We start from the raw sequence: 19,811 nt of genomic DNA on the forward strand, positions 1-19,811 counted from the left end.
ACAGATGGATAGATAAAACCAACAGAAAGAAACTAGAGTAGTAACTACAGTGAAATAAAATTAATCCAAGCTGACCCTCGCCCTCCCCCCCATCCTTGGAAACCTGCAGCTGCCTCATAAACGTTCAGTATGGGCCTTGCTTTGGCCACTACAGTAAAGGATTTCAGGTCTAAGTGGGGGGAAGACTGCATAACAGATGATGAGAGCAAATGTGGTCTGTCATAAAACTGAAAATTAAATAATAACCCGAGCAGCTTTGGTAGCTCAGCTGGGAATAAAAGGTTTGGGAAGCTCCAGGGGAATCAGAAAGGAACTTCAGATCCAGGTGAAGACAGTAGCAATGTGGCTGGGCAAGCAGCCAATCAAGAGAGAAGAGGAAAGGCAGCTTGAGATGGTTGTTGAGATGGTCTTGGTGTTATCTGACATGTGGGAGAATGTGAGCACTGTGGATCGATGGTGAGATAAAACCTGAGACTAAGCAGGCTTGAAGGGGGAAAGGTGGGGTGAGAGGAAGGTAAAGGGACCTGGCAAGACCTGGAGTTTCACATTGTGCTCTCTGGCAATCTTGGGTGCACGTGTGTTAATGGTGATTTTGCACATTCTTTATAATAGGGTAGAAAGAATTGTATGAGTCAGGCACTCCAAACAGACAAAGGCCTATTAATTCTGCAGGGCTGTAATAATTGGGCTCACGACATCTCAGCTCTAATCCACTCAGGGTGAATTAGTAGATCAAATCTGTGCAAGCACAATACCTTTGCATTGTTCCCATTCTTTGCATCGGGATTCCTGCAGAGATGTGTCCTGCCTATTTGTGCCCCTATTGTCTGGTTGAGGTGCCACTTGAATGTCCTGCCTTGGGTGGAGACACTAAAATGACTTGGCCTCCCAGCTAGGAGGGAAAAAGCTAGACCACTGGAACACGACTCTGGTACAAATGTATTTCATACTTTCTTAAGCCTTGGGATTAATGGGATTTGGTTTATAAGAGAAGTACAAGCAGAGATTTATTTCAGCAGAGGAAAACAAGGCTAGCTATTTCTTGGTTGAGAATACATAATCCTTCAAAATCTGCTGGAGGTAGTTGTTCTAGTTAATAGTGTTTTTTAGATCAGCACTTGAGTGAAAAGGAAAGATGTTTCCCCTATTTGATAGGAAGACTATCTTCTTCATAGATTATATAGCTGTGTCGCCAATACCTAACCATGGCACAATGACAGTCCTGGCAAAGACAGGCTTAAATCATCCTAGGCTGTCCCAGCATTGTAGTACTATAAGTACCATAGTATATATCTTCTTATTCTGACGTTGTCCCAAGACAATGTCCAATTTGTTCAATTTTGTCACCTGTTGCTTTGGAGGGAAGCAAGGTAACTAGCAAGTCCTGGGAACAAACATAATAGCATCTGAGTGGGGTTCAGCATTGGGAACCACAGATTCCATGCCAGTATAGTTCCTACAGATCAAAGGATAAGTGGATAGCAGCATACTGGTAATAGCAATAGCAATAGCACTTAGACTTATATACCACTTCTTAGTGCTTTACAGTCCTCTCTAAGCAGTTTACAAAATCAGCATATTCTCCCCAACAATCTGGGTCCTCATTTTACCGACTTGGGAGGATGGAAGGTTGAGTCAACCTTGAGCCTGGTGAGATTTGATCTGCCAAATTGCAGGCAGCCGGCAGTCAGTAGAAGGAGCCTGCAGTACTGTACTCTAACCACTGTGCCACCCCAGTAAATTTATAGTTCAGTGAAGAAAGAAAGACTTTATAACCTACCACTGTCTCTGACATATAGGTGATCCTCAAGTTATGACCATAATTGAGCCCAAAATTTGTGTTGCTAAGTGAGAAATTTGTTGGAGTGTTTTTACTCCATTTTACAACTTTTTTTGGCACAGTTGTTAAGTGAATCACTGCAGTTTTTAAATTAGTGACACAGTTGTAAAGTGACTCTGGCTTCCCCACTGACTTTGCTAGTCAGAAGGTTTGAAAAGGGGATCACATGACACCGCAACCGTCATAATAATAATATGAGTCAGTTGTCAAGAATCTGAATATAAATCATGTGACCACTGGGTGGCTGTAATGGTCATAAGCCACTTTTTTCAGTGCTGTTGTAACTTTGAACGGTCACTAAACGAACTTTTGTTAGTCAAGGACTAGCTGTATTACAAAGGCTGCTTTTGGGCAAATATTTCCATCTGACTAGACAGAAATCTCTGATCTTCAGTATCATGACGCTTTATTTTTGTCTGCAAGTAAAAGGCTTGTGAAAAATAGTAATGCTCTCTGGTATCTGGCTATCCATAGTGGGCAAATTATTTTGCTGCCTGAAATGATGAGCAAAACGTATGCCCCATTACAGCTTATATCACTCAGAAAACAAGTCATTTTCTCCTGCTGCGTGGCACTGCCAGCTCTGGTCATCACATCTGTACTTTGCCTACCACAAAATATAGCTTTATGTCAAGTCCTATAGAAGGCAGGATGATGACTTGTTCAAGCCACTGGATGAATTTCCCACGGCTAAGGAATATGCAGTGATTACAGTATCACAAAAAGTATTTCTGACTATTCATCAAACCACTTTGATTTTGCTTTATCCTGATTTAGCAATATTCTAGCACAATAAATTCTAAATTGCCCCTGGCAATTTTACATCTACTTGCAAATAGCTAGGTCCATTATTAAGTCATATGTTATCCCCCTCACAATAGATGTTTAAATGCAAAGTAGCCATGCATATGGCCACTTGGAAAAGGCCCAGCTTTCAAAATATGTTTTGTTTGGTATGACTTTCCAAATTTCTGCTGGTTTTACAAGGTGCCTCCTTTAAGGGTTATTGAAATGTGAAAAGCGATAGAATGATTTATTTTGGTACAAGCAAGGAAATTTTAAAAAAATAGCATTTAAAAATAGTATGGAAAACTTTCTGTTTCTTAAATCAAGCAGAGCGGATCATAAAGCTATCATGCTTTTAGAACAAATTTCTAATGAAAATGCCAGAGCGAAGCAACTAAGTTGGGCTTCTTACAGAATTGATAACTTGGTCTTTGTTTAACTTTAGACTGAGAAAGGCTGCCTCATCACAGAAAAATGATGTCTTTATTCTACTGTCTGTGAATGCCGCCCACATTACCTAGGTCACAGCCACTTTGATTGGATTATTTATTTCAGCAAGTTGCAATCATAACAATAAAATGGGTAGAATGCCATAAGACTTATGACAGTAAGTGATAAGCAATCATTACACCCCAGCTGAAATAATAAAGCAACCCACCCACCCAAAGGCAATAAAAATTGATGCTCCATTGGAACCTCTTATTCCTCTGAAAGGTTCCTCATTTGTGTCTACAAAATAATGTGAGAAATATATTGCAGTCTCTTACATTGCTTTGGCCTTTTGGGCTCCCTGATGAAACCAGCTCTTGAAAACTAATGCTAGACTAGATATGCTGGTATTTGAGATGGCACCAGAATTAGCAAGAGACTACCATGGCTGCCATGCTGCAGAATGGGAGAGAAACCAAAGAGTCATTCATCTGAATTCACATTTTATTTGGGTGTTTATGCCAAATATATCTACTCATGAAGACAGTGGGCATATCCATGCATGCGCAAAGATAGTCAAAGATTGCCTGACCACTCAACAGATCAAGACAAGCAGCCTCAGGCAGCAAATGTTTGATACCATTAAGGTTGACAGTGGGGAATGATCTCTGCTGCAACATCTACCCATCAGACATGATCAGAAACACAGTGTGCACAATTCTAGTTTTAGTTGCAACTATTACTTTCTTGGGGTTCCTCCCCCCATCCCAATTTACCAGGAATCACCTGGACTAAAATAATCGTTGCAATCAGTTCCATGCATGCTGAAATATTGTATTGCATTTGGGAAATCCAAGATAAGAGGGGAGGATGAGAGGATGCTCTCGTCCTTTTCAAAACTTCATATCTACCCCATTTCTTCACTGCTTCAAAAGATTCAGACCCTCTTTAATGGATGTCTCAATTGCCCAGCCTCCCCACCCCTCTCCATTTTTCCTACTGGAAAAACTACCGGTAAAACAAAACACAGGTAAATGAAATAATCACAGGATCTTTCTGTGCTTTCCATCCTTGTTCATGTGTTTCTCTGACTTTCTGGCAGTGTGCACCTAAAATGATGATATAAATGCCACGAGTAACATTAAAAAAAAACCCTCTCCGTGTCAGGCTCTGCTGAAAAAAAAAATGCAACTTATCCATCCCTTTTGACTTATCATACAGCTTTGTTTCCAAAATCCCTCTCCAGAAGTGGGAGGCAGGGACGGAGGGCGCCGGCGGCAGAACCGTATGGCGCATCCCTTCCACGAGATTCTTCTTGCCGAACCAAGCTCTTTATTTTAATTGGAAGCCCGAGGCAAAACCTCTTTATGGTCATGGACGTCTGGGTTTTGTTCCGAAGCAAGCTTGCTTCTTTCTACAATCGCCCGCCCCGGGGATAAGAGACCACGGAGTGATTTCGGAAGGAGATTGATTGCTGGAGACGGTGAATTAAGTCTCGACGTTGTATATATAACGCGGTGAAGGCCAGGCACCGATGAACAAGACAGACTTCTGACTATTGCGGGCGTGTAGTCAGAAAGGCGTTTCTGCTTTGAGCTTGGATCTCGGGGAGAGCTGAAAAGGGGGAGAGTGGCCCGTGGCCGGCGTGTGGCTGGCGGCAGTGGTAGCGGCAGCAGAGGTCCTCAGCCCGAGGGAAGCGCTAAGACTGGCAGGGAGAGTCTAGCAGCTGCTTAGAAAGCTTTCGCCGCGAGGCCCGCCCTCCTAGGGGGGAGCTGGCCAATGAGAGGTCAATGGGGCGGGGTTTGAGGGGCAGCTGTGACGCCACCAACCCGGAAGTGGTCGAGAGCTCTTGGCTGGAGATTTTCCCAGCAGCCGCTCCCAGCGGGAAGGGGACCCTCAGGTAGGCAGCCAGGAAAGCAGGTAGGCAGACAGGCAGACAGGGACAGTTATGGAGCCCGGTTGGATCTGTTGGGCGCTCCTGGTGGGGAGAGACGCAGCAGCAGAGGCACTTTCCTTTGCTCTCAATCACTCTCTCTTTTTGCCAACGTGACCTGAAGATGGGTCTGGCTTTCCTGGACCGGCTCTCGTGCGCTTCTCTCCTCTTCCCTGCCGCAGCTTCTCTTCCTCTGAAGCTGATCCTGTTCTCCCCTTGTTTTGCCTCCTGTCGCTTCGTTGCTCTCAGTTATCTTCTCTTTTCTGGCCTGAGTTCGGGCCCTGCTCACCCTGACACTTAGGCAGAATCACACTTGCTACATTCATGCACAGCCTTGAGTCAGCACGTGTGTGCCCAGAGACATTCATCTGAACAAGGGTAAAACAACTTCGATTTTTAGGAGAGAAAATCCTAGGAGTGGATTTTAGGACATGTAGGCGCATCCCCCCTCTCGCTACTTAAAAAATGCTGGAATTGGCTTCCTGAATATCAGGAATTGGCTGCTCCAAAGTTTATTTCTGTGTCTCTGTATGTTCATATTCTGAATGTGTGTGCGCGTGTGTGTATTCATATTTTAAATATGTGGATGTATGTGTATTCATAGTCTGATAGCTTCACTGCATTTCATAGTACTGTATTTTATTGTAGTGGAGCTTTTTGATCTTGTGAGCTGCCCAAACCCTTTATTTGTTTGCTTGTTTGGTCCTACATGATGTATAAATAATATAAATAAATATCCCAGTGGTAGAGTAATTTTCTATTGCTCCAGGATAATATGAGAAGCTCCAGTTGTTATACTTGTTTATTCCTTTAGGTGGTGGGGGCTGCAAGTCCTGCACCATTCTGATTGCTGGCCCAATGGCAGCCGAAGTGAAGGTGTCTGGGCAGAATCAGGAGCAGTTTCTGCTGCTGGCAAGATCTGCCCACGGAGCTGCTCTGGCCAGTCTCATTCATCAAGTGCTGGAAGCCCCCGGTATTTATGTTTTTGGAGAGCTGCTTGATATGCCAAATGTTCAAGAGGTGAGCACTGAGACTCATGGAATGAAGACCTTAGTTATATGGTACAGCCTTCCAAAGGCCTGACAGAAAATAGCAGGTCTTATCCTGTCTACATTTATATGATCTCTGGTGCCTCTGTTCTGCACCATTGTCTTGCTATTACTTTAGGATAAGTTGAAGACACAGATTATGCTTTAAAACGGAACCATTGGTTCACACATCCTTTGAAACATGTATTTCTGCTCTATAAATGAGCAGCTTTAGGTTTCTGTCTGACTTCCTTTGATCATTTTTTGTGTAGCAGTACTGAATGGAGATTAGTTGTCTTTCTATTGAAGCTCTGAATAAAATTACGTTTAAGTGAATGCTTTTCATACTGAATTTGGTAATCCACGGGGTTTCTAAAGTCATTTAGGATTTTTCTGGGATTTAATCATTCAGATTAAACAAAATTGCTTGATCTTTCTTTATGCTGAATTTTAAAATGCCAGTATTTATTTCAAGTAAATATATATATATATAAAGTCATAACCCCTGGTATGCCCAAATATGGGAGGAAGTTCACTACTTCCATTCCTTTATTTATTTATCAGCACAAATACAACATTATATATATATATATATATATATATATATATATATATATATATATATATATATATATATATATATATATATATATATATATATATATTATGTATGTATGTATGTATGTATGTATGTATGTATGTATGTATGTATGTATGTATGTATGTATGTATATATATTGTAATAGATCTATCCAGAACCACCTTTAAATGGGATATGTCTCTTTGAATGCTTCCCAATCCTCCATAAAGACATGAATCTCCCTAAAAATGTATACCTTTAATTAAAATATTTGGTGATTACATGATGGGAAAAAGTGTAGAAAAAAAAATAATGTCATAGGCCCTTGCATGGAGTTCCTCTAAATAATTTTTTGTTCATAGGCCAATTTTTCTATAATTAAAGAAAAGCTTAAATTAGAATGATAATAAAGAAGGAAATATTGTGGGGCCCTCAACTTTATTAAAAATATGAAAAACCTTATTTCTTCCTTCTGTCATGAAACATAGTGGTTTGAAATCTGTGGTTCCCAAACTAGCAACCCAGCTGAGGTTATGGAGGAAAATAACCCTGTATTTCACTTAGGTGATTTATTCAGTGGAATATGGGAACTTAAAAGGGTTCATTTGTTAAATATCGCTTTTGTGAAGTCTGCCAAACCTCTGAATGTCAGTGACCTGAATAATAGACAGATTTTGGTGATTTTTTAAATAAAATTCCTACCTTTTTTATATAACACATTTTTGAGAGAATCTACATGGAGAAGTAAATGTGGTGCAAAATTATCCAGTAACCTTCCTTTATGTCTGAGAGACTTTTTTTTCTTAGATATTTATGTTGGATTTTGAGTAAACTGCAGCATTCCCACCATAAGAGCACTGCACAGAAGGAAGGAAACAGGCTGTTTTAAAGATCTTCCATGAAATTGTTTGTACTAAAATTATACATGATTATACCATTTGGGATGACAGATGGAGGCTCATAACATTAAATAGACCTAGCAATAACAACTCTCCGTATATAAAACTAGTGCTGTATGTCTTGGAGCAAACAGGCTAGAACATTTTTCCCTATCCAATATTTTCCTACATGCATGTCAGGGATTTGTAATCTTAGGCAAAATAGTACGTTATATCAATTCCTCCGTAATTTTCTTGACTGGTACAGAATGGGCAGAGGCTCACCATATTGGTGAAAGTCAGATCTATACCTGGGGTGTACATGTTTACAAAGTGGGACACCAACATTTCCTTCTTGCTCGCTATAGGTTTGTGTTTTCTATGTGGGGGAAAAACAAGAGAAAATTAAGTTTCTTTAATAACTAAACAAAAGTATTCTGGTGGGAAAGATTCCATGAACCAAAAAAGGTTTTTTTTTAGTCATTTCTCAAATAATTGTAGTTATTTTCTCTCTACAGCTAGCTGAAAGTGAGTTCTCACCTGTTTTTCGCCTGCTTACAGTCTTTGCATATGGGACGTATTCAGATTACCTGGGTATGTCTTATTTTCTCCTTAAGAAATAGGAATGGTAGAGAAAATTGCCGATAGAGATGGAAGAGCCAAGAAAACCAAAGTGAAGCAATGCTTCAATAGCAGGGTTTGGATAACATGAAGTCATTCAGTGCTGAAGCCCTCCTCCCTAGGGTTAGCAATTATGGACTAAACATTTCATGGAGTTGAGAAAGAAACTGCTGAACATTAAAAGGAAACTGAGGGTGGCCCATAATGTGTAATTGCCTCACTCCTTTGATCGTGCTTTCTGTAGTCTTCTGTTTATTATCCATGACCTTTAGAGGATGTCCCAATGGATGGAGAGCATCTGTGGTGCATAAGGAGAGGCCCACCCTGAGGTTGGCACCAAATTTTTATTTTTACTGGGAGAATGTGGTCTCAGAATCAAGTCTATTGGTTTTGAAAATGTCTAAGTGGCTAATTTCTATGTTTAAACTCTAGACCCCCAAAGAAGGAAGAATTTGTATAGGATTACTAGACATTTGTGTAAACGCTGTGCATGTTGTCTAAGTAAATTTTGACTGTTTGACTTAAGGTTTCTATTCTATTTAAGGAGGAGAAAAAAATGGGGCTTGATATAGAGTGCCTGAATCTGTCATGAGAAGTAGAAAAAAATTGGAGGAATGATTAATTCTATAAAAAGTGGATGGGATCTTATCCAGTGATCCTAGTGAGAATTTGAAGGAATGTTCCTTTTTGTTTTGGTCTGTGAACAGCTGAAGCTGGGAATCTGCCTCCCTTGACAGAAGCTCAGAAGAACAAACTACGCCACCTCTCTGTGGTCACCTTGGCTTCCAAGCTGAAGGTAACCTACCTACCCTTTTCTTGCTTATTCTCTTCATTGTTTAGAACAGGGGTCTCCAACCTTGGCAACTTTAAGCCTGGCGGACTTCAACTCCCAGAATTCCCCAGCCAGCTTTGCTTCTGGGAGTTGAAGTCAGCCAGGTTTAAAGTTGCCAAGGTTGGAGACCCCTGGTTTAGAAGTCCTCTTGAATTGGGTGGCTAATGAATGCAAGCAAACTAACGAATGTCATACTTTACACCGGCTTGTGTGTTTCCGCAGTGCATCCCCTATTCTGTACTGCTGGAGCAGCTCCAACTGAAGAATGTACGGCAACTGGAGGATTTGGTGATTGAGGCAGTGTATGCCGATGTTCTCCGAGGGAGCTTGGACCAGCGGAACCAGCGGTTAGAGGTGGATTATAGCATTGGCCGGGACATCCGCAGGGAGGAGCTCAGTATCATTACCCGCACGCTCCAAGAATGGTAAGGAAGACTGAAAACTGGGGAGGATGTATCTTAACAAAGGCAAAGAAGCCCAACAGACCTTCTCAGGCTCTGCTGCATATGTGGATAGAAGTCAAATGGGTGCTGATCATGGGGCCCCTTTTGGGACTGCGGTCCCCTAATAAGCATCACACCACTTGGCAAGGATGAACAAAGAGCTTTTTATCACTTATATAAAATAGTCCTCATTTAATAATCCTAATTGGGATTGGCAACTCTTGTCATTAAACAAAACCTCCATCCACCCAGCTCTTCCCCAGCTCTGCCCTTTTGACAGCCATCACCAGTTGCCTCCCACTGCCCAGCCCTGCTTGTCACTGTATAAACTGCACCACTGCTGGCTGGGTTCTCCTTTCACGAACTAGCCAGGCCACGTTTTCGTGCATCGCCAGGTCCTTCTTTTGCACTGGCCACCTTCTGCATGCTGGCCAAGTCTTTTCTCCTCAAAAGGCCAGTTCCTAAAAGAAGGACCCACATTGGCAGTGGCATGAGGCACAGCACAGATCTGTCTGCCTATAGCACTCACCCGACAGTCTGTGAAACATTTCCACAGCACATCCCCTGTCCATGCAGAGGATGGTGAACCCAGCGGAGGGGAGGCAGGCAAAGGCAATAATGAAGATCAGCTGTGGGAGGGGGAGAACTGGTGGCAAAGGGGACAGTTGTAAATCTAGGTGGGCCTTTAATTTAGTACTGTTGTAAGTTCAAATGATCGCTGAACAAAAGGTGGTTAAGTGAGGACCACCTGTATGCAGTATTAATACCAGGATTTTGTGCCCCGTGAATTGGTCAATAGGTTACACCAATTAACACAATTTATTCTACTTTTATGAACCTTAAAAATGGGATAAGAGGCAATCAGGGACTTTGAAGAAATACCGTATTTTTCGGAATATAAAATGCACCGGAGTATAAGACTCACCAATATTTTGAAGAGGCAAATTAAAAACAAAGTTTTCACACTCTGCAGACCTCCCCAAAATGGCCCATTTTTCACAAAAAAAAATTTTTTACAAAAGAATTGTCAAAAAAGGGCATGCATAGCCTTTATGAGGCTTATAGAGTGCTCCTGGGGGTAGAGGGGCAATATTGAGCAACAAATGGCTTGTTTTTCGCTCATTTCTGCCCTCCCCAGCCCCCTCTGAAAGCCTCCTAAAGGCTATGAACGACCATTTTGGGGAAAGGGGCAGGGTTTTGGGAGGCAAAAATGCTGTATTCAGTGTATAAGATGCACCCAGATTTTCAACTTCTTTTTTGAGGGATAAAGGTGCATCTTATATTCCGAAAAATACAGTATTCTCTGTTGATAGACATATACCTCCCCTACATCATGTATGAGTTTTATCAAATGTTGCAAAACATTGTAAATAAATGTTTCCACAAACTAGAAATTTGCTCTTAGATCCAAACACTTTTTTTTTTCTTTTAAAAGTGAAAGCCAAGATTCTTTACATGTTTCCTGTACCTCTAAAATCTTTGTATACATTCAATTTGATCCTAATCTTAGAAACATACTTTTCACTGGTGGGAAGAGAGTTGTATGGCTGTGTGGTGATCTTGCTAAAGTGCAGATGCCTGTGGAGACAGATTCATTCTCCCGGGACTATTTCTCCCACTCCTCTCACTTCTTCCCTTGCTATGAGAATACTTTGCACACCCTTTTTCAATTGACGTCACAGAGAGAGAGACATCATCATCAAGTGAATGCTGCCATTAAGTGCTTGGGTCTCAACATCTGACGCAAGCACTTAAGTCATGAGGTTTGCATGACATTATCATGTGCATTTCCTTGTTGGTTCTCCCATCCACGGATGCCCATGAGCCAATCTTTCTTCCGGATCTCCCAATCTCACGATTTATGAGCTTCTGGTAAATGCTGTTTGCTCTCTTAGTTGCTTTGTTGGTCTCCTGCTTGTTCAACTTTTACTGGTCCTTCCCAGGTGCCAGGGCTGCGAAGTTGTCCTTTCAAGCATTGAAGAACAAGTTAGCCGAGCCAATCAACACAAAGAGCAGCAGCTGGGCCTGAAGCAGCAGATTGAGAGTGAGGTGAGGGGCAGGCCTGCAATGCACACCTTCCCCATCCCCCCACCCCCACCCAGCTTCCGACTGACTTCACCATTACACCTGGCAGCCTCTGCTGGTCTTCTACATTTCTGGTCTAGCTCAAGTAGGCAATTTGTGGCCACCTGTAGCCTGCAGAGACTCATTAAGATTGTGCTCTTAATGATATGATATTAGCCTGATATTCAGCAAGGCCATTTTCTATCAAGGAGGGAAGCTGATGTGGGAGCATAAACCCTGCCAGCAGCTTGCCAAGTTCAATTCAAATGTTTTGGGTTATTGCCTATAAACCCTTAAATGGACAGAGAAGACCTGTTGTAAGTTACCTCCTTCTGAGAGGCAAAGTGGGAGAGCCCCCCCCCCCCAAAGTAGGCATTCTCTGGGTAGCTCCACTCCTCTGGAATAGCTTCCCCCCCCTTCCCCCCAAGAAAGGATAGCTTGTGCCCCCTTTGCTTTCCAGAAGGTTGTAAAATCCTGGCTGTTCTGGAAGGGCTTTGGATTTCATTATTATATTTATTAAGGCCTAGTATGTATGCTACTATTATAATTGCGGTTATATTATTATTATTATTTTTCAATTGCTAAGTCATTTTGTTGCTATTGCTCTTGTACCGTGTTTACAGTCTTTGAAATTGAGGCATGTGTAATTAATAAATATGCCTCCAGTAGACTTATCTTGCTTCCTTTAGATGAGATTAATTCCTGCAACAATAGACTGAAAATGTCAATTCCATGTTTTCTGTATCTGACGTTTCTTACTTGCTGCTTAATAGATAAATACCACTTCTGACTCCATGTAAGGCATTTTCTTGTTTCTGTCAATCCCAAGATATAACATGATAAAAGTCACTTCTCACAAGCAGTAAAACTGGATCTAAAACTAACCTGTGAATATTGTCTTTGAAGAGATGATTATAATACTTATTTTATGATCATCATTCAAATCTTACCAAAAATATTTAACATAATATTTTTGGAAGTGAGATGCAGAAAAGTGCTCTTGCTCCATTCAAAACTATGTTTTTTTAGCTGATCATAGCAATTTTAACCTGGATGACGGACATGATTAGATTTATTGTTTAAAAAAAATCTTTGTCCAATTTTGTTTGGATGCTATGGGTATGGACCCTAACCCTAACCTTGTCTGCTTTACATGTTCAGATAAAATTCTTGTCATATGTAGGAAAAGAGAAAATGTTCCAGTTTAATTCTCCACAAATATACCTTAATTATTAGAGGTCTGTGAGGTATGGGATAAAGTTTGTGATTATTATTTGTTCAGAAAATTGAGCATAATACAACTCTACTAATATTAAAAATAAAAAATACATTTCATCGGAGCAATATTTTATTCTCCAAATCAATATGTAGCAGAGTCAGCAAATGCTTTTATACAATCAAAGTGCCTATCCTTATTTGGCTGGAGAAATTAATTATTTGTACTAATGAGCAACGTAAGAAAAATATTATTCTAGACACCTGTAACTTCCTGGCTCATACATTTCATTCGTTTGTTGCTTATATTATGTACAGTTTATAATTTCTTCTTTGTTTCTGTGCTTTGTTGTTCACACCCAGAATCCATTAGCACTGGGGTGATTTACAAGTATTGTTCACAAACTGAATGAGTCAGCAGGAGGGGGAGAGAAATCTCAACAGTGTGGTTTTCATGATCACACCCTCAACCCTCCAGTTGAATGCAGCACATTGGGAAGTATCCACTGAAACCTTGGCGAAACGAAAAATCCCCAGACGGGATTTTTAAAGTAAGACCTGGATGGAGACTGCCCAGTGAGATTTTTCCAGGATGATTGTCTTAGGGAACCCTTCCTGTCTTTGGAGCTGAAACTGCCTCTTCCTTGTTTCTTTTCCCTCATTTTCTTTTCACCCGGCAGGTGGCAAATCTGAAGAAGACAATTAAGGTGACAACAGCAGCTGCAGCAGCAGCAACCTCCCAAGACCCTGAGCAGCATTTGTCAGAACTCCGGGAGCCTGCACCGGGTACCAACCAGCGCCAGGCTAGCAAGAAGGCCTCCAAGGGCAAAGGGTGAGATAGCATTCCAGTGGAGGCTGGCTATTGCTTTTCTGCCGATGGGAGAGGAAAGCAGAGAATTGCCTGAGGTGTTTCATCCATCCCTTACATTGAGGCTCTAGCAATTTATCTATAGAGTCTATAAAGCCCTTCCTTGCCTTGAGCATTCGGGCTAAACTTCTGCTGGTCCTCATTCCAAGACTTTCTTCTTCTCTGCAGGCTCCGGGGCAGTGCAAAGATCTGGTCTAAATCAAACTGACAGAACTGCTGGCTGGGGAGTTGAAACAGGTGTCCCACGTCTGGTGCTTTCTTCTTCAATCCAGATGTGTTTCTGTGCAACCTTGTCCCTGTGTAAATGGTTCTGCCTTCCCATTATTTTCTTCTTGTGTTTCTTACAGCTCCTTTCCCCTGTTCCTCTCTGATAATCTTGTTTATACCTTTTCTATTTTGAATGCTACTTCCCCTCCCCTCCCCTCTTCTCTCTCTCTCTCTCTCTCTCCTTACTTTTGTTTTCTTGAATGCATTTTTAAGGCAGCCATGAAATGGCTGATGTTTAAATTACATTTGCACCAACAGATTGTTGTGGTAGCCTGTGTGGAAACAAATCTGGCATCAAATGGCCGTTTAAATTCTCTGAAGAGATCCTGGGACATTTGCTCTGAGGCATAAAGTTTGACATCTCAGTTTCCTGCTTTACTGGGATCTGTGAAAGGGAGGAGTGTTTGTGTGAGCGTGTGAGTGGATTGTTTTTAAAAATAGTATAAATATATAAAGCAAATAAAAAAGTACAGACCTATTTCCAGGAGTGTCTTCACTTTGGCGCCATGCTGGTTTGTTCTGGATGTTTCGGTAACTGAATTAACAGATTAATAGAGTTGGAAGGGAACTTATAGGATATCTAGTCCAACTCCCTGCTCAAGCAGGAGACCCCACACCATTTCTGACAAATGGCAGTTCAGTCTCTTCTTGGTTACAGCTTTGGTGGGACTTTCTTTTAGAGGGAAAATAATAGGAGAAATAATATATAAGATTATTATTAGCAAAGAACTGTAATGAGAAACTTGGTCAAATAAAAATATGTAATACATCCTCATAGCCGACCGCTAAATAGAAACTTTTAAAAAAAGGTTCCTGGAAATTACAGGCCATTTAGTTTATTAGGATTCTGGAAAACGGGTTTTTTTCATCTGAGCAGAGTTCCTGTGTATGCCAGACCCTGATTCATGCTGGGTTTACAAAGGCGATCTGGAGTTAGCCTGCTGATGGAACAGGATTGGAAATCCTAAGTATACTTCTCTGGGACTAAGTGATTCAAATCAATGGGACTCCATACAAAAGTAGGAAGCATAGTTTCCTTTGACTTGAATCCAGTGCAAAAGCTTCTATTAGCCCATTTTGCTTATTGGTAAGAAGGGTAGCTAAATGGCAATTTATGAAGCACTGGAAGTCACAACTACCGTAGTGTCTGTAACTGTTAAAAATGTAGGGAGAAAAATCATTTTGGAGGCGTGGGCTTTCCTAACTGTCTTTGGAAGACAACCTTCCCTTCAACTAGCTTAAATGCTGCCCAACTAATATGTGGATATATTTTCTTTTTCTCCCCCAAGAAAGGTAGAAGGTGTGGGAGGAGGCAGTATTGTAAGAACTAAAGAAAGAGAAATAGAGGTGGGCAGCAATGACAATGAGGAAAAAAAATATGAAATTGTTTCAGCTGTAATCTTTTGCTTTTAGAAATTGTAAAGAAATATGAAAAAGAGGCCCGACAAAGTGCACAGAGAGAAGATCAGAAAGATATCAAAGCTGGGCTAAGCCTGCTTATCCACTGCTAAGACAGACCTTCAGAATTCCCAAAGCTAGGTTAACTTCCTCAGATCAGTGATAATATTCATTCCTCCCTTCTTTGACTCAGGAGCAAAACACATTGTTATGAAAAACACTGTTTCTAGAATCTGCCTTTCCTATGCTTCAAAAACAGGACTGGTCAATGTTTTAGCCTGCACACATTGGAACATGGGGAAGTTTTAAGGCATCCCTGAAGTCCCCAGCCATCACATCAAGCCATGTACCACCAGGAGCTTCCTCTGATTTTTTTGGGTGGGTGGGAATAGCCCAGAATCCGTATTTTCTGAACTGAGTGGTCACTTGGTGACTTGGTTTAGGGCAGCTAATGATAGAAAAATTATCTAAAGAAGACTAGACAGTTGCTAAAAAGGTAAGACATGGAAAAATTAACTGATGTACAGAAGAGGTGCTAAACCTTGGTAGTCCCTTGGGAATACTAAAGCTATTGGGGGGAAAACAAAGAGTCAATTGATGGGTTAATTTAGCCCAGGTTGTTCTACAGTATGCTGGGATAGAATTGAGCTTCAATCAACAGGAACTCTTGGCCAGACAGCAACTATAGGTCCTTCAAGGATTTGCAAAGAGGAGGTAGAAACAATGTCCCCCCAAAAACTGCACAACCCAAAAGTCAAAGTAGTTTAAATTCTTTCAAGCACTGGAAATTCTTCCTTGTTATTTGCCACAAGTGGGTGAGGCAGTACCCTTTCCCCAACATTAAAAAATCAAGGAGCACCAGGCTGTGTCCAACAACAAGTTGTGTAAAAAGATTGGAATGTTTTAAAGCAGTTGGCTGGGGGATTCTGGGAGTTGAAGTCCACAGGACTTAAAGTCGCTAAGGTTGAGAAACACTGTTTTAAAGGAAAAGCACTACTCCAGATAATCTTTAAAACATTGGGGGGTGGGGCAGTACATGACTGAGAATGGGAGTTGCCACCCTTCTTCTGAATGGGAATATTGATCTCATGAAGACTAAGTGTTCCATTAGCTTGATTAAATTAAGTTGATATGATATCCCATAAATGTACTATGCTCACATATACAAGTTGCACTGGTGATGTCTCCAGTCCCTCTAGAAGCCATGGCAAAATTGGCCATGGAAGTGGTTGTACCCAGCCACCAGATGGGAAGGGATGGTCCTGCAACAGGATAACTGGGGCCCAGCTAACCCTCCAAAGCCTAGGAAGTTTTTTCTGCCAGCATAGAATGGAAACACTTGCACAACTTCAGTGTGGCCCAGCTAGCAATAAGATGGCTAATCTGTTGGGAGGACAAATAAATAATAAGAAGTCTTCATGCTACAATTACCATGATAGAGGCTATATTTGTGCATCATTTGGTAAGAATGGAACGTTACTCTTACATCAACCATTTGGTCACTTGAATCTGGACTGTTATGAAATGTGCCAGGGAAAACCGGTCTTTTCTGAAAACAGATGTAGGTATTGGTCTCTGGTAGGCAACTTATAACACAAAAGGAAGCAGTGTGTTAAAAGAGAAGTAAGTTTAAATTCCTATTCACTCCTAGGCACTAGATGATCTTCGGCTATTCAATAACTCTCTTAGCCTAATGTTCTCAAAGGACTGGTTTAAGGGCAAAACAAAATAATGGTTCTGTGTCTTGCCGGTTTTATTTATTCATTAGTGTATTTATTTTTACTTACAAGCTTTTCACTCTGCTTTATCATCCATTGCCCAAAGGCAGCTTACAGTAGAGAGACAAAAGTTATAACAGTACTAGAGAATTTGCAGGAAATATGAGGCAGTAACTATTAAAAGCAATTACAAATAATGGGAGAGGAGAGAGTGGACCTTTCCTTCAGATCTAATGTTGGTGCCTGGTGCATGTGAGGAAGGGAAGGGAATTCTACCTGCTGTGGGCCAGTAGGCTAAAGCTCCCATAATAGGAGGGAAAAGATAGTCCTTTAGATACATTATGATCCTTAGTCAAACTGGCTTTAAAAATACCTTTCTTCTATTTAAACCTGGACTAGAAACCTAACATGGTATAGGTTGAGTAATTTGCATGGATGTCCAGCCCTACAGATTAAAGAGAAAATGCCCTATCCCTAGGCTTCGGTGTAAGGGCCTTCCACATAGATTACCCACTAACTGCGAAAATAATATTAAACAATCACATTGAGATAGCTTGAACAGAGGACATCCCCCTTAATTTGATCCTATCTTGGCATTGGATAAGATTGGCAGTTGCCCTTTTTTCTCTGGCAGACTTTCATTTGATCTAGACAAGGTTTGTGCTCCAATTGATCACTCTATGGATCTGCCATTATGTCCATTTCCTGATGCTCATTTTCATTATGGCAACTGGGGAAAGGATTATACCTGTATAAAGCCTGCATCCCACAATGCTTTGCAATTATGCTTTGTAATGCTTTGCAATACGCATCTTAAGGTTTATCTGGGTGAGTTGCTTCTATGTCTCTTAATGGATGAGTCTCCAAAGTATTGGCTGACCAGTTTCTACCTGCACCAGTGAAACAGTGGGACTTTCTTTTTATTCTCCCCCTCCCCGCGGACTCCGCCAACCCCAGCTTTGTTTAAAACGTGAAATTGAGGAGAGTTCTACCAGTTTCATCTTTCAGTTGCAGTGATGACAAGAAAAGTAAAAGCTGGGGATAATTTATCATTAGAAGCCCATGGTCACTTTGGATAGTGAGATGGGCAACATATACATTTAATAAATAAAATAAATGTACTAATGGATGAGTGGGTACACTGGATGGCACGGTGCAAGCGAGAATCAATGGGGCAGGGGAATCAAAGAAATAATCAATGCAAATCACATGTCCTGAAAGAACTGCCTAGAAGAGCGGTGTTTCTCAACCACAGCAACTTTAAGATTTGTGGACTTTGATTCCAAGAATTCCTCATCCAGCATGGGTGGTTAGGGTATTCTGGAGTTGAAGTCTATGTATCTTCAAGTTCCCAAGGTTTGAGAAAAACTAGGATTGTTTTCCCAACATGAGTGGAAGGAGCACAGAAACAGAGGGACCCCCTGATTAGAGGCTTTGATACAGAAGGCAGAATACCTGGCCAGTATCATTGCTAATCCTAAATCATAGACTGAAATCCAGCAGCATTTTTAAAAGGCAGCTTCACATCCATCTAGTTTTAACATAGGAGACAAGAAGTTTAATTATATCCACAGAATTGAGAGTCTCCAGGAGCTACAATTTTCTCCAGAAGCAAAGGAGATCCTTGTACCTGATTGGAGAGCATTCACAAAACATATCATTATTCAACTGGGATTCTGCTGTAAAAGTTTCAAAGCAATGTGTTCCAGTGACAGTCTTATCTTTTGGAACCATTCTTGCTAAAAACTTCCTCTTATTAACAGCTACTTTGAATTCCAGGCAGTATGCAAGTCTCTATGGCATTAGTGTGAGAGAGAGAGATGCCTGGCCTATTTATTTAATAAAGTAAGTGAGCAAGCACACCAAGAAAATTTGGCAAATCTCCTAATCCATTACTTTAAAAATACATATTACATTTTAAAAACACAGGACCTAACTAACATTGGTTTATCTAGTTTCATGGCCAGTCCAATTAGATAGCAGAAGGCTGCAAAGCCAGAGAGGTAGACTAAGATTGGGGTGGCGGAGAAATCTGAGTTCAGTAAGCAGAATTCTTGACAACAAAGGACACACATTCTTAATCAAAAGAAACACAGAATTGTCTTTGCCTAGTAGTTAATATAAATAAAATAATTCAGAGTCATCATTCATCTTCCTAGAGTTATTCCCGCAGGTGCAGGGTTCCACTTTTTGGATTGACAAATGCCATATTGCATGATCAAACATAGCATCCAGGTTGTATCTGCATTTTGATGGATATGGATTTAGAACCATTGGTTACGACAAACAACAACAATCCTGGACCTGAAGTTAGTTTGGTCTGTGTTTAGCTCAGCACCTCCCTGGTGGGCGGGCAGTATTCATCAACACCACTAGGAGGAGCAGACCTCACTGCCTATGTCAAAATGCCCTGGGAATTTAGAAAAGAGAAAGTTCAACTTCATCACCTAATGGACATCTAGATTTTCACAGTCCAAGTGTGAAAGGCCTCATGTTTATACCCTTGGTTACACTGAAATAGGAGGCTCCCCAACTATTCATTTCTCTGATATTATGTACCGTATGTATGTGGGGCTTGTTCTGAGGAAAATCCTTGCCTGCTGGTGAATGCACCTGTGGATGACTAAGATTTCAGTTCAATCCAGTTATTTTATTAGAGGTCATATAGACCCAACATGATGGATTATCAAGAAATATGAATGCAAACTATCTATCGTTCCCTCCTCTTGCCTGAGGTTCAGGCTATTAATTATAGTTGTTTTAAATCAATTTGCTTGAAAGACTGTGTCATTATCATTGGTTGTGAGAAGCTCACCTGTCATTTCTCTTGCTTCCTTTGAAATGTTGAAGAATCAAAGAACAATATGTGGCCGTGTGTGCTTCTGTCTTTATCATTAATACACTCGGTACA

The 19,811-nt window shown here is 41.0% G+C and overlaps 1 protein-coding gene across 2 annotated transcripts; it reads left to right on the top strand.

The window, feature by feature from the left end:
- The first annotated feature begins 4,861 nt into the window (after positions 1–4,861).
- COPS7A (COP9 signalosome subunit 7A) lies at positions 4,862–14,262 on the top strand. Of its 2 annotated transcripts, none has more exons than XM_014064681.2 (8): positions 4,862–4,955; positions 5,803–6,008; positions 7,993–8,068; positions 8,803–8,891; positions 9,150–9,352; positions 11,314–11,419; positions 13,330–13,481; positions 13,686–14,262. In XM_014064681.2, the coding sequence occupies exons 2-8, from the start codon at positions 5,847–5,849 to the stop codon at positions 13,723–13,725; spliced, it is 828 nt and encodes a 275-aa protein (XP_013920156.1). In that variant the 5' UTR covers positions 4,862–4,955; positions 5,803–5,846; the 3' UTR covers positions 13,726–14,262. The 2 variants fall into 2 exon arrangements, with proteins under 2 accessions (XP_013920156.1, XP_087572557.1); XM_087716431.1 differs by lacking the exon at positions 4,862–4,955 and adding an exon at positions 4,961–4,975.
- The last annotated feature ends 5,549 nt before the right edge of the window (positions 14,263–19,811 follow it).

Source organism: Thamnophis sirtalis, unplaced genomic scaffold, assembly GCF_051295495.1.
Source record: "Thamnophis sirtalis isolate CommonGarterSnake01/CBP01778 unplaced genomic scaffold, rThaSir2_p1.2 scaffold_5, whole genome shotgun sequence".
NCBI lineage: Eukaryota > Metazoa > Chordata > Lepidosauria > Squamata > Natricidae > Thamnophis > Thamnophis sirtalis.

Coding starts and splice junctions, on each gene's coding strand:
- COPS7A (XM_014064681.2), top strand. CDS start 5,847: ATGGCAGCCGAAGTGAAGGTGTCTGGGCAGAATCAGGAGCAGTTTCTG. Junction 6,009..7,992: donor ATATGCCAAATGTTCAAGAG/GTGAGCACTGAG, acceptor TTCTCTCTACAG/CTAGCTGAAAGTGAGTTCTC. Junction 11,420..13,329: donor AGCAGCAGATTGAGAGTGAG/GTGAGGGGCAGG, acceptor TTCACCCGGCAG/GTGGCAAATCTGAAGAAGAC.